Source organism: Amphibalanus amphitrite, unplaced genomic scaffold (assembly GCF_019059575.1).
Source record: "Amphibalanus amphitrite isolate SeventyFive unplaced genomic scaffold, NRLGWU_Aamphi_draft 000338F_arrow, whole genome shotgun sequence".
In the NCBI taxonomy this organism is placed as follows: domain Eukaryota; kingdom Metazoa; phylum Arthropoda; class Thecostraca; order Balanomorpha; family Balanidae; genus Amphibalanus; species Amphibalanus amphitrite.
Genome location: NW_024881833.1, coordinates 134,691 through 147,363, shown reverse-complemented (window position 1 = coordinate 147,363; position 12,673 = coordinate 134,691). Strand labels below are relative to the sequence as shown.

Here is a 12,673-nt window from a genome sequence, read left to right as displayed (position 1 = left end):
AGAGACCAGGGTTCAGGGGTGACGACAGGGGGTCAGAGACCAGGAGGTCAGGGATCATAGCGGGGATTAGGAGTCACAGAAGGGCCGGAGGTCACGGGAGGGTTGAAAACTTGGAAAGGATGTTAGTACTGTACAATAGATCATACTGGTATCTTTCGTCATGGTGAAACATTATTTTGCATTAAGAATGCCCAGTTTATAAATTTGAAAACATACAGGGATATTAACAGTAAAGTCGCCAAGCAACAAATTACAAGCCGTGACAACCCCTCATCCCCTACTCGACGTGTCAAGTCCCGTTCCACGCCGCTCCACTCCACTCACTCTGGCGTGGTCCACATGGTGTCCACCTGCGCGATGACCTGCTTGCTGTGCTCCGACTTGACGTACACGCAGTCACCCGTCTTCAGCACCAGCATGCCCGTGTTCAGCTGCTCGTAGTACGTGTTGCCGTCCATCGCGCTCCGGTTGTCGATCTCGACGTTCTAGAGGACGGCGTGGGGGGGGGGGGGGGGGGCGGTCAAGGAGCGAACTATGGGTAAACAGGAAACAGCCCAGTAGAACATACAATTTCCGACGACTGTGAGAGGAGACCACCTACCACCTTTATCGCGAAGCTACACACTAATAGACCAGTTTGTTACAACATTACTGTATATAAGTCACACTCGCATCACAATTAAGCGTACTTATCCTAGGACCCGATTACACAAACCTTTACTACAACTCACCCCGCTCATCTAAACTTCGCACACATCCCACCAACTCCCAAGACCCCTCGAATTACGTACCGGCACCTCCCGCGTGCGGATCTTCATCTCGCACTCCTCCAGCTCCGCCAGCTCCTCTTTGTGTTTCTCCACGCGCTTCTTGAAGACGGACATGACGCGTCGCGGCTCGAGAGGGACCTCCCGCTCGCGCAGAGTCTCAGGCGGCGCAGAGAACGGGTACATCTGGCGGAGGGGAGCGTAGCGCGCCGGGTGAGATTAAGTGTGGGTGTTCATGCAAGATGAAGACGGAAGGAAGAAATTGATGGCCCCGGTGGAACAGAAAGAGTAAATGTGCGGAACCACATTTTCGTAGATTTGATTATACAATGCCCGAATACCTTTATCAAATAAAAAGAAGAAGAAAATAATCCATCGTCCATAGCGATTCCAGCTCTAAACATCTCACCTTGATCTTTTTGAACGTCTTGGACTTGCTGGAGTAGCGTGACTCGCAGACGTACACGTCCTGCTCCGCGTACCCCTCCGGCTGCAGTCGGAAGTAGTCCTTGACAGACATGACGGCGCACTTGCCGACGATCTGGCTGAGCGGGCAGCCGATGTGCTGATCCGACTTGAACACCTCCTTCTCGAGGAATTTGCGCGTGTGCAGGTGGAACGTCTCCTCGGGCCGGAAGAACCAGCAGCCGTACATCATCTGCTGGCCCTCGTTGTTGGTCCACAGGCGCTCTGCGAGTGGGAGGGAGGGAGGGATTATGAGCCCCTCAGCAAATCGATCGGGCACTGCAAACAATAGTGGCGAGCGCAATACCTCCTTCTACAAAAATATTACATGATCTGGAAGGTATCACACTGGAAGTAACTTTCAATGGGCGCATAACTACCACCAAATCAGCATGGCTATGGCCCACAACTTCGTCCATTGCACCCACAATTCGGCGTTCTTATCATTCTGTACGTGAGTCGAGGTAACGTACCGATGTTGACGATGTGCTTTTCGACGCCCTTGTCCTTGGGCTCGACGTAGACGAACTCGCCGGTGCAGTACTGGATCTGGTTGAAGCTCATGGCGTCCCCCTGCGGCGCCGGCTGGTGGAGGGCGGGATAAGAAGACAAGGAGGAAGGTCAGCGGAGGGTGGCACCAGAGGTCAGCGGGGTACTCGAGATGACGGAATATACGTGACTGAAAAATAATGCGCATATTTCCACGAACAAATAAGACACACACACGCCGCACGAGTTACCCACCTTGGCGTCCTGACTCTCGTCCTCCTCGTTTTTGACCTCGGGTTTGAGCTGGGCGATGAGCTCCTTCAGGTTGTCCTGGGAGAAGGATAGAGCTGGCGACGAGAGCAGTGTGCCGCTCCGGCACAGCTCGTCACTGAAGGAGAGAGATAACGGGAGGTTATACACAGGGTAAACACAACACAGCAGCGTGCCCCTCCGACACAGCTCATCACTGAGGGAGCACAGCGATAACGGGAGGTTATACACGGGGTAAACACAACACAGCAGCGTGCCGCTCCGACACAGCTCGTCACTGCGGGAGACAGAAAGAACGGGAGGTTATACAAGGGGTAAACACATACAGGGAGAGCCGACGTGCCGTTCTACGTGCCGTTCCATGCTGAGCAGTGAGCATACCTGTCCTTCTGAATGTCAAAAAGGAGAGCCGCCTTAACATGCTACCATTTAGCTAGTCAATACCAATCCGCTATGAAACCTGTATATCACATCGGTGGCCCTAGCGCCACGTCCCCTCATTCACCCCACGCCCCTCATATCCATCGACCCACGTCACTTTCTCTCTCCCCAATAACTCAACACACCGATACGAGATGAAGAACATCTGCATCTCGCAGGCATCCTCGAACGTCTGCGAGTCGTGCTTGCTGAGGCGGCGCGCGCGGTCCAGGACGGCGAACACGTCCTCCTGGAAGACGTCCAGCCGCGTGTACAGGCCGCGGTCCAGCCGGCGCTTGATGATCTCCATCGAGATGCCGCGCACACGGCTGGGGAGGCGACAAGGCGACCATCAGAAGGGGAGCAGTGGAAGTTAGATGGGCGGCCAGATAACATAATCAAGGTTAGATGGTAGACCACACGGTAAGGAGAGATGAGCCGGCCTGTGTTGGGTGTAAGGACAAGGTAGGGTTTACGGGCGCGGTAATTTGCGGTCGGGTTAGATAGAGTCAGCAGTCAGCTATCGACCGGAGACCGCGAATCTACTAGCACCTTCTGTCACAACAGAACCAATTATTCATTGGGCGTAGGGTCAGAACATGAGACGCCCATTCGCAGCGTTGTTATACCTCTGTCCCTCGACCTCGTCGTGTTCAGGCAGCTCTGCCAGAGAGTCAGAGAAGCAGCGTCCGTCGGCGTCCTGGTGGTTGTACGTGGCGATAAACAGCGACGTCAGCAGCTCCTGAGGACAAAGACAGAACGGAAACACATGGTCAGCACACAGCGGCTGAACGGCTCACATGAGCCTCCTCAGACACGGATACTGTCTCACCAGCCACTATCTCACCACCAGCCCGGTACCATAGCGGTCAGTTACCGACCGGAGACCGGCATATACTAGCACCTTTTGTCACACAGAACCCCCTGAGGTCATACAGGTCACACGATGCCCCACCAGACGCACCTGGATCTGCGTCTTGACGTCGGGGACCTCCTCGACGTCCTCTGTGAGCTGCAGCTTGGTCTGCAGCGCCAGGCGGTGCAGGTTGAGCGCGTCCTGCAACGGGGCGCAACGGTCACAGAGTGAAGTCACCGGGGGCTGAACGATAGTTAGGGCAGAGGGGCAACACCACCATAGTGCTTCAAAATACAAAAAGGCAAATTTGTACACACAACACCTAAAGCATAGGAAACGAGTCGACTGGGTGGCAAGTGTCAACAACGGCAAGTGTTCCATCGTAGGCTCAAAGCTGTCAAAACTGACCAGCCCGGCTCAGCGCGTATCGTCTCTGTGCCCGTCCGGCCTCTGTGCACTTACCCCAGCCCACAGCCTGTCTCTCTGTGTGCCCCCCCCCCTCCGCACCTCTCCCTACTCACCTTGTAGACCTGCGAGTCGGGCTCGTTGTACTTGCAGGCGTTGTCGAACATGAGCACCAGGTCAGCCATCATCTCGTCCAGCGTGTTGTACGTGCCCGTCTTCAGCTTCTGAGAGATCCGCTCCAGATGAATCGGGTTCTTGATCACCTCAAAATAGTCCGGGTACTCCTGCCGTGTTCAAAGATGACGGTATCAAAAGAAAAGAAATACAGTTAAAAAACTGCTCGATTGTCTGCGAGACCCCCCCCCCAAAAAAAAAAACACACACACACACACAGCTCAGTAGCTCAAATGTGTATCAAAGTTGCAGTATCCGCGACAACTGACCAGTTTGGAGGGCAGTTTGACGAAGATAAGCGACAGCTGCCGGCCGGTGGCGTCCTTGTGGTCCCGGATCGTGTTGAACAGGGTCCACATCTTCTCCACCAGCTGGGCGCGGCTGTCAGTGAACACAAGCCCGGTCAGGTGGACGGCACGGCGGTTCATGACTCCCGTTTTGAGATTATTACATCCTCGTCAATGTCAGTGTATAATTGCATATGATGGGGCATGTTAATTGGAGCATTAGTTATGTTCAATAAGAGCAAAATGCAGCTCTGCAGTTCTGATTATTGTTGACTTCAAGCCTCTTGTATATTTTTAGCCACACAGCCGCGTCTCATGAAAGCATAGCTAAATCAACTAAATCGGACCAAAGGAAAGGGTTCATGATTAATCCTACTGAGGCGCTGACCCGGTTGATCCTATCCTCTTTAGTCATCTTAACAGTAAATTATTGCCCATAATCCGTCCCGGCTGCGCGTCCGCCATGTGAGCCAGCCAGATTCAGCAAGGTCGTGGGGAAGGGTAGGGATCACAGCCGAAGCTGCCCAGAACGAGGGAAGGAGGGCTCGCATTCAAATCTGCCCAGAGCCCTGAGCAGGAAAGATAGCACACGCAAATCTACCCAGAGCTAGACTGACAGCCACTGTCAATTAGCTGACCTAAAGCGGATCACAACATAAGATGGAACTGTAGTAACGTGATACGTCCATAAATCCAGCACAGTGCGCTCCATTTAATTAATCCGCTACCCGGACAGTCCACCGACCACCAGTCACCCCGGCCTGGCCGCCCACTCCCAGCCCCTGCCCGTCAGCGCCCACCTGAGTACACGCGGCTTGTGGCGCGCGCCGTCCTGTGTGGGCAGCGGCCCCAGCTCGCGCACACGCGACATGAGCACGCGCTCCAGCACGTTGGCGTCGTCGTAGATGACGGACCCCTCCTCGTTGTACTGCCTGCAGTTGTTGAACATGAGCTGCGGACGCAGAGGCGGGTGTCAGGGGCGGCAGACGGATGAGGCGCCGCGGAGACACCCGGTGATAGGCACCGGGATCTCATAGTGAACTGAACGGTAATTGACGCAGAATGCCGAAACAGAGACCATCTCACAGATAAGCTAAGGCAGGATCCTGTTCTCTACATCGGGCGGTTGTATAAAAACGACAGAAAACATACAACACTGCAGTAAAAAAGGACGAAAATTCCCAAACTGTCGCTAAATACCTACGAAAATTAGACGTAAAAGACAGCTGCTTTGATTGGCTTATCAGAGCTTTTCAGAGCAGACATTTGATGGGCATGTGATGTCATGTTGAACATGAAATCACCCGTGTCTTTCGGCTCTAACTGACAATCGCGACACTCGGTTCCGTCACTATCAGCTGTTCGATCGTTGTTTAGCGTCGCTCTGGCGTCATATTCACTCCTCTCGCCTGTCACTGAGCACGGGCAGGTCTCGGAAAACTGCATACCCCTCCCCAGGACATAGTTATCATTTAAGACATGAATCTCCACACGTTAACCCTCGCACGACCAGGCCATTTCTCATAACACGAACGACCAGGGGGGGGGGTCGTTACGACCCCCCCCCCTGGCGTTTCGAAACGGAAGGTCGTAGAGCTTAGCGGAAAAAAACCAACGGATTGCTCTCAACGAGATCTCGCGATTGGTGGTATATTTTTTGGTCCTAGGTCAACATTTGACCTACTTATGACCGGTCAAAGGTCAAATTTTCCGAAAAATCAAACTTTTTCAACTTTCCGCGGCGATTGCGGCAAAACGGTGGGAGATATCGACTTGAAACCTTCACTATCGTGTTCCTTGATCAATTCTCTATCGTTTGGTATGTAGTTCGTTTCCCTAGCTCTAAAAATGGCGCGTTGGGAGCGCCGGAAGTCGGCAAGGTCACAGTCGGCGGCAGAAATTCGAAAAATCAAAATTTAAATTTTTGAAATCTGATTGTATTTTTGGATTTGGGAGGTCCATTTGCTCCCTATAGAAGCTAATATTGCTGCATATTCCCATTGAGGTGACAAGAATTAGCAAAATAGTGGTTCGGGCGCTTTTCAAAAATAGTACCGGACGCTGTTCCTCTTGTGACGTCATAGCTCCGTGACCTGACCTGACCCGGTCAATTTTCTTGCACCACACGATAGCCAATGCTTGCCCCAACATGCATGGGAAGTTTCATCATGATCCATCAAACAATGTGGGTATCACCGGCAGAAAACCTAGGGATTCGGCGCACACGTTTGGTAACTGTCGGCCGGAGGCTGTACCTCTTATGACGTCATAACTCCGTGACCTGACATGACCCGATCAATTTTTTTCGGCAAAAGATGCGCAAAGGCTGCCCCAGAGGGTATTGAAAATTTCAGCCCGCTACGACAAGCCGTTTAGCGTGCACTTCGAAAAAACCTCAGGGGGGGGGGGTTGATACAACCCCCCCCCCCTAGGCGTTCTAGGGTTAATAACTGCGAATGAGTCATCAAACACGCTCAAATCCATTTCAGGCCCATCTCTCAGCTTATCTGCCTATCTTCCTGCCCATCTTGTGTCCCGTATATTCCACCCAACTTGAAGTCCTGCAGTATTTCGCTCCCACTGCCCTGTATATTCCACCCACCTTGAAGTCCTGCAGTATCTCGCTCTCGGACTCGTACTGGTCGCCGCGGATCTTGGACTCGATGCGCGCCAGGTCGATCGGACTGTCGATGATTTCGTAGTAGTCCGGGTAGAGTTTCCTACTCGGCAGCTCTGTGAACACGGTGCTCAGCTGGCGACCCTCGTCGTTGACATAGTCGCGGATGGTGCGGTACAGCTGTTTGCAGCGCTCTTTCACTGGGTGGTCGCGCCGCTGGCTGGCCTTGCGCGTGGACACCGGCGGCAGGGGCATCGAGTCCTCCTCAGAGTTCTCCTCCTCGCCCTGAAACGAGGGACGAGGCTTAGAAAGACGACACGGGCTTAGGAAGACAACGACGTTTGGATTATGGTGATGATAATTGGTGGCTTTAGAGCGCCAGTGCTTCAGAAGTCATCGGAGATACATCAAGGTAGTTTTTTATCAATGTTCTATAAATTAAATGAGTTGGCTAGATAAATTATAATCTGCCTTTAGTCGGAACATATCCGTAAATCATGATCCGTAAATGAACCAATTTTCAGCAAACTCTACCTGGAAACCGAAGTGCGCCACCCACCTCGTCGAAGTCTGCCGACATCTCCGCCACCTTTTTCTGCAGCACTTTCTGCAGCCGGATCGAGTCCTTGTAGAGCTTGGAGTCGGGCGGGTTATACTGCCGGGCGTTCTCGAACATCAGGTTCATGTCATCCTCCATCTCCTGAATACCCGAGTACAGCGAGTCCTGCCGACCACGGATTTGCCAGGTGAGACACAATACGAGACTCCCCTGATCTGGGCTTCCCAGATTGCCGACACGTAAAGCCATCCTTCCGCTAATAGTATTAGGTTAACTGATATGTCCTGGTTTTAATAAAACAGCAGAATCCGCACAGCGACTCAGGCATAGACATTGGTGTTTCTGACAAGGCTATGTCTATGATGATTCATCGCTTACGGTGTTGTGATTAAAACAAGGACATAATGGCTTGCTCCAGCCATCTTAGAGTCAATAGGCAGGCAAAAAAAGTGCTGCTCAATATTTATCCATGAACATTTCTAGGTCACTCGCTTATATCCTACACGTAAGACGTCTGGTCAACATTGTAACACGCCAAATAACCTGTCCACGACCTCAACATGCAACCGATGACGACATAAGAAAACACGCAACATGCAAAAATAACCACATATCCCGAGTGTCAACCACAAGCGGGCATCAGCCCTCGGTAACAATTAAATAATCCCGTATTCTTGCTAATCAACGAATGTTCACGATACATCTGACCCAGTTTTGTTACATCAACAAGGGTACCGAGATCACGCTTTACACGGCATTGTTCCGTCGCGCGCGGCATTGAGGTGCCGGACGGACACAATGACACACGCCGCGGTGGTGGTCGGACGGACGTACCTTCATTTTACGCTTGATCTGCCGGAGCGCGATGGGGTTTTTAATCTCCTCGTAGTAGTCCGGATAGAGCCGACGAGAGGGCAGGGTCTGGAACGGCTCACTCAGCAGGAAACCTATGAAACAGACGCAAACCTTAGTTACCACGTCAACAAGCACAAACATTAACAGGGCAGAAGTGCAGCAGTTTCAGCAGCCAGCCGAGCAGCGGCAGTGTAGCTCCCCAAACCCTCAACACCTTCTACAACTTCTCCCCCTTCCCCTCCCGCTGACCAGGCGGCGTGGTGGATTACTGCCCCCCCCCCCCCCCCGCTCCCGTTCCGAGCCCCTATGCCATCCCCCGCGGCCCACCGGGCGCCGTGGTGTAAATTTACTGCCCTCCCCGCTCACTGGATGGCGTGCTGTCCGTCTCCGCTACTCACCAGAGGGCGTGGTGTGGCTGCGCACGGCGTCAAACAGCTGCCACAGCGGGTTGTCCTCGCTCATGTTGCTGTCAGAGCTGCTGCGCTCCTCGTCCTCGTCATAGGTGAGCTGGGACAGCTCGGCAGAGAGGCACGCCGTGCCGCCAATGCGCTTCGACCTGACGGACCGCGACCGAGGGGGGTGAGAATGAGTCGTAAGCGAGGGGATCAGAGACAGGGGACGGGCATGTAGCTAATTAATGCAGTTGCTATGACTTTGAACATAGCTTTTTCAACTTTGCAGGGCTGTGGGAGCATCAATAATTAATTGACACAAAAAGGAAGTAACTTACAAGTCACATCACCTGTTACCACAGACCCATCCTCAACTTTATCAGCTTTTCGTCTCACAGACCCCCTTCTACCCTCTCAACATCCCCGCCGTCCGCCGGGCTCACCTGATGCGCTCGCTGGACTTGGCGGCCGTCAGCCGGGCGTGCTCGATCTCCGCGCGCCGCGTCTGCGCCAGTTTGCGCAGCACCTTGGCGTCCTTGTAGATCTGGCTGCCGGGCTCGTTGAAGGTGCAGGCGTTGCGGAAGACCAGCTGCAGGTCGGCCTCGAGCTCGGACAGCGAGCTGTACTCGGACGCCTGGATACGCTGCGCTACCATCTTCAGGTCCATCGGCTGCTTGATGACGTCGTAGTACTGCGGCAGCTTCTGCGGCATTGCCAGAGAGCCGGGGTGAGACGCGGGGCGCGGCCACGACTGCGAGAGGGGGGTGGTGGAAAAATATAGAGTTCAGGTGCACTAGAGCAGCGAGTCAGTGAAAGCGTCTCAGCAAGCCCACGCACGCAAGCATCAGCCATTGCACTCCAAAGCGGCAGCAATATGAAGAATGTGCGGTGATTGCGAATTGTAGCACACACCTCGTTACAGATAAATTACTACATGCAAAGCGTCTTAATCGGACAACTTATTTAGAGAGGTGAATGTCGGCTTAACAATTATGCAGTCACTGCGAAGAAATATGACTGCATTGATCGCCTACGCACGATAAGCCCACCGACGCCTTATTATCGGAAAATTATCAAGTTATACTGCTGTGTAATAAGGAGAACTAGCCTAGGATTTAAAGTTCAATGGCAGGTACTGATATACGATGTAAAAAATCATCCCATGACACCCATCGCCAGGAAGTACGGTAAACTTTCAGATTATTGTAGACTTGATATGGATATGATGATCACGCACGCAATGTAAAATGAAATACGATGCGTAAGATAAAACCACCACGCATCTCTGAAGGACCACGTCAGTGCGTCATCAAACATAAAATCCCATCTAATCAGATCACTGATCGTCTGTCTCCGTGACAAAAGAATCTCCTAAAACATCTCTGGTCGTGACCTGGCCCCAGAGATCAGAGCCGACCGCCGACACTCGGTCTCTCTCCGGACCGGGGCGGGTCCGAGGGAGTCGGGGTGATCCCGGGGAGGGTGCTGGGAGGGCGCGGGGAGGGCGCGAGGCCCGGGCGGGGCTGGGTGGGGGAGTCGGGTGATCCCGGGGAGGGTGCTGGGAGGGCGCGGGGAGGGCGCGGGGAGGGCGCGGGGCCCGGGCGGGGCTGGTAAGGCGCGGGGAGGGCGCGGGGAGGGCGCGCGGCCCGGGCGGGGCTGGTGAGCTCACTGAGGCGCCGTCAGTCGGCGGAGAGCCCGCCGCCGCGGACCGGCACGCAGGCAGTTTGGGCGAGGCGGCAAGACTGGGACCCGCAGCTGCCTCCTCGCCCTGAGAAGGCAAGGAGCCACATATCAAACGCAACAAAACGCCCGAGCCAGACACCGGGCAACGCAACTAACGCAACAAAACGCCCGCGCCAGACACCGGGCAACGCAACTGGTGCAACAAAACGGAACGTCGGGGAGTGCCGGACGAAACAGCCGGCCGGCCCGAAAGGAACAAAACACTGCAGGCTACCGACTAGTGCCACCGGGGCCGGGCTAAGTTCACCGGCTGGGTGTGTGTGAACTATTCGTATTTCGTACCAATCACCGCACACAAAAGGAAACAGAAGCGCAGGACGCACTACAAACTCACCGGCAGGCAATGGCATGCAGTCAAACAGGGCGATCGAGAAACTGCAAGGCTTTCTTTGGAAATTATTCGCAAAAAAAAACTCAGCTGCTCCTATTGCAAGCAGAAGATACCAGAAAAAGAAAAACGACATGCTATCTTAGGATTCAAGATGATGCCGCAGGTGCTACGGAATATGGAGCCAATGCTGGGGCCGATGCAATCCTTCAAGATGAGTTTTTTTTTTTGTACAATGAAGCTTACAACTTAAGGACAAAGGGTTAATGGTCCTTGAATCATAACAAATAAAAATATTGATTCGGAAATTTACCCGTGACATTATAACGCTAGGTAAACAAATATTCCCCAATTTTTTATACCAATTTTTAGAAACCAAGAGACCATCAGACAAAAACATCCCGTTCTCAGATTGCCACACGGGCAGGCCGTTGCAGACAGGGAACTAGCCAGTCTGACAGACGGGTGATCCGTACCGTTCTGTGCGGCACCAGCTGGAACCAGGTGGAGAGCAGGCGGCCCTCCGGGTCGGTGGCCGTGCCGATGGCCGTAAACAGCTCCTCCAGGGCGTCCTCCAGCTCTGCGGACCGCCAGTCCGGGCTCAGTCAGTGCCAGCCGGGGCTCAGTCAGTGTCAGCCGGGGCTCAGTCAGTGTCAGCCGGGGCTCAGTCAGTGTCAGCCGGGGCTCAGTCAGTGTCAGTCGGGCCTCAGTCAGTGCCAGCCGGGGCTCGTCAGTGCCAGCCGGGGCACAGTCAGTGTCAGCCGGGGCTCAGTCAGTGTGAGGCCAGCCAGGGACAGTCGGTGTCAGCAGGGGCTCAGCAAGGGGCAGCTGGAAGCAGCTGGAAGGGGGACGGGAGGGGGCTACAGAGACAGGCCATTCAGACGGTCGGACGGGCAACAGGAGGCAATGAGATAAAGACACAGGTCAGAGAGAGTATGAGGGCACAGATACGGACACATGTCAGCGGGATAGAGACAACAGGAAGTAGATAGGGACCAGACAGGCAAGTGATATCACACACGGTAGCTGGCCCGAGATTGGTGCAAAAACAAACCCAACCAACAGAGCAGTCATAAAGAAGGCTGGCAAGGCCCGTGGCCCGTGGTAATCTGCAAAGAACGTGTTAACGAAACTTTGCACACGTCCGATACTCGGAATAACGTGGCACAAAGGTCAAGTGAACGTGTCATGTCTACTGACGTAGTAATAACATCTCTGGCGTCTTTGCAGTTGTTTAGACTATATTTGCACTACAGATAATGACAAGCAGCTTAAACATTGACACTGCCTCTCCGTGATCAAGTAGATCATAAATTCATATTGCACAAGTTTTTTGCTTTCTGTCCACCGCACAGATATTATTGACTTTTCACATGTTATCTGTTGTAGGAAATAAAACAAAAGCGAGCCGCGGAGATCCACCGATATTCTGATTAACTATCATTAAAAATCATGCACAAGTTATCGACAGTTAACCCTATTCCTGGCGGGGGGGGGGGGCTCAGGAGCCCCCCCCCCCCCCTGAGGTTTTTTTTTGTTATTTCTCCCAAACGCGTTGAGCTAGGAAGCTCAAATTTTCTGACTTTTCCTAAAAGGCTTCTACGCAACATGTCTGAAAATTTTGAGTTGATCTGACCTCAGGTCAGGTCACCAGAGGCGGTTTGGTGACCCTACCTCAGAAAAGTTTGCAATCACGCCAGAGCTAGAGTTTTTGACCGATCAATTTCTTCTCTTCAGGGTTTAGTAAGGGTACCAGTATGTGCAATTTGTATATCTCGGAATTTTGATATCGGTGACCTAAGGTCAGGTCAATTTCGCGACCTCCCCATTATAAGTCAATGGGGGGAAAAATCAACTCCCTGTTTTTACCACTAAAACGGGTCGGAATGGCCCCATATACCATACATGACTTCGTATACGATTAACCTTCACTACCTTGAGGTCTGTTTTGCTGTTGGGCAGCTGTGAGGTCATGTGACGTCATCAAAGGTCACCAAATGTTTTTGGCCAATAACTCCGTACAGGAACAAGATACAGACGCGTGGA

The 12,673-nt window shown here is 53.1% G+C and overlaps 1 protein-coding gene across 6 annotated transcripts in view; it reads right to left on the bottom strand.

The window, feature by feature from the left end:
• Positions 1–12,673, bottom strand: part of LOC122388875 (protein polybromo-1-like) — a 32,750-nt gene that overhangs the window by 6,660 nt on the left and 13,417 nt on the right. For 2 of the 6 annotated variants that reach the window (XM_043380360.1, XM_043380362.1), the window contains 18 exons: positions 11,104–11,207; positions 10,226–10,324; positions 9,000–9,259; positions 8,563–8,720; positions 8,144–8,256; positions 7,310–7,474; positions 6,736–7,035; positions 4,934–5,085; positions 4,116–4,227; positions 3,789–3,956; positions 3,376–3,468; positions 3,041–3,153; positions 2,558–2,740; positions 1,977–2,109; positions 1,706–1,817; positions 1,177–1,457; positions 792–953; positions 325–485 (listed from right to left, as the gene is read on the bottom strand). In XM_043380360.1, the coding sequence (XP_043236295.1) occupies positions 325–485; positions 792–953; positions 1,177–1,457; positions 1,706–1,817; positions 1,977–2,109; positions 2,558–2,740; positions 3,041–3,153; positions 3,376–3,468; positions 3,789–3,956; positions 4,116–4,227; positions 4,934–5,085; positions 6,736–7,035; positions 7,310–7,474; positions 8,144–8,256; positions 8,563–8,720; positions 9,000–9,259; positions 10,226–10,324; positions 11,104–11,207 (2,869 nt within the window). Of the gene's footprint in view, positions 1–324; positions 486–791; positions 954–1,176; positions 1,458–1,705; positions 1,818–1,976; positions 2,110–2,243; positions 2,269–2,557; positions 2,741–3,040; positions 3,154–3,375; positions 3,469–3,788; positions 3,957–4,115; positions 4,228–4,933; positions 5,086–6,735; positions 7,036–7,309; positions 7,475–8,143; positions 8,257–8,562; positions 8,721–8,999; positions 9,260–10,225; positions 10,325–11,103; positions 11,208–12,673 lie in introns of all 6 variants that reach the window. The other 4 variants (XM_043380363.1, XM_043380361.1, XM_043380359.1 and 1 more) reach the window with 3 other exon arrangements.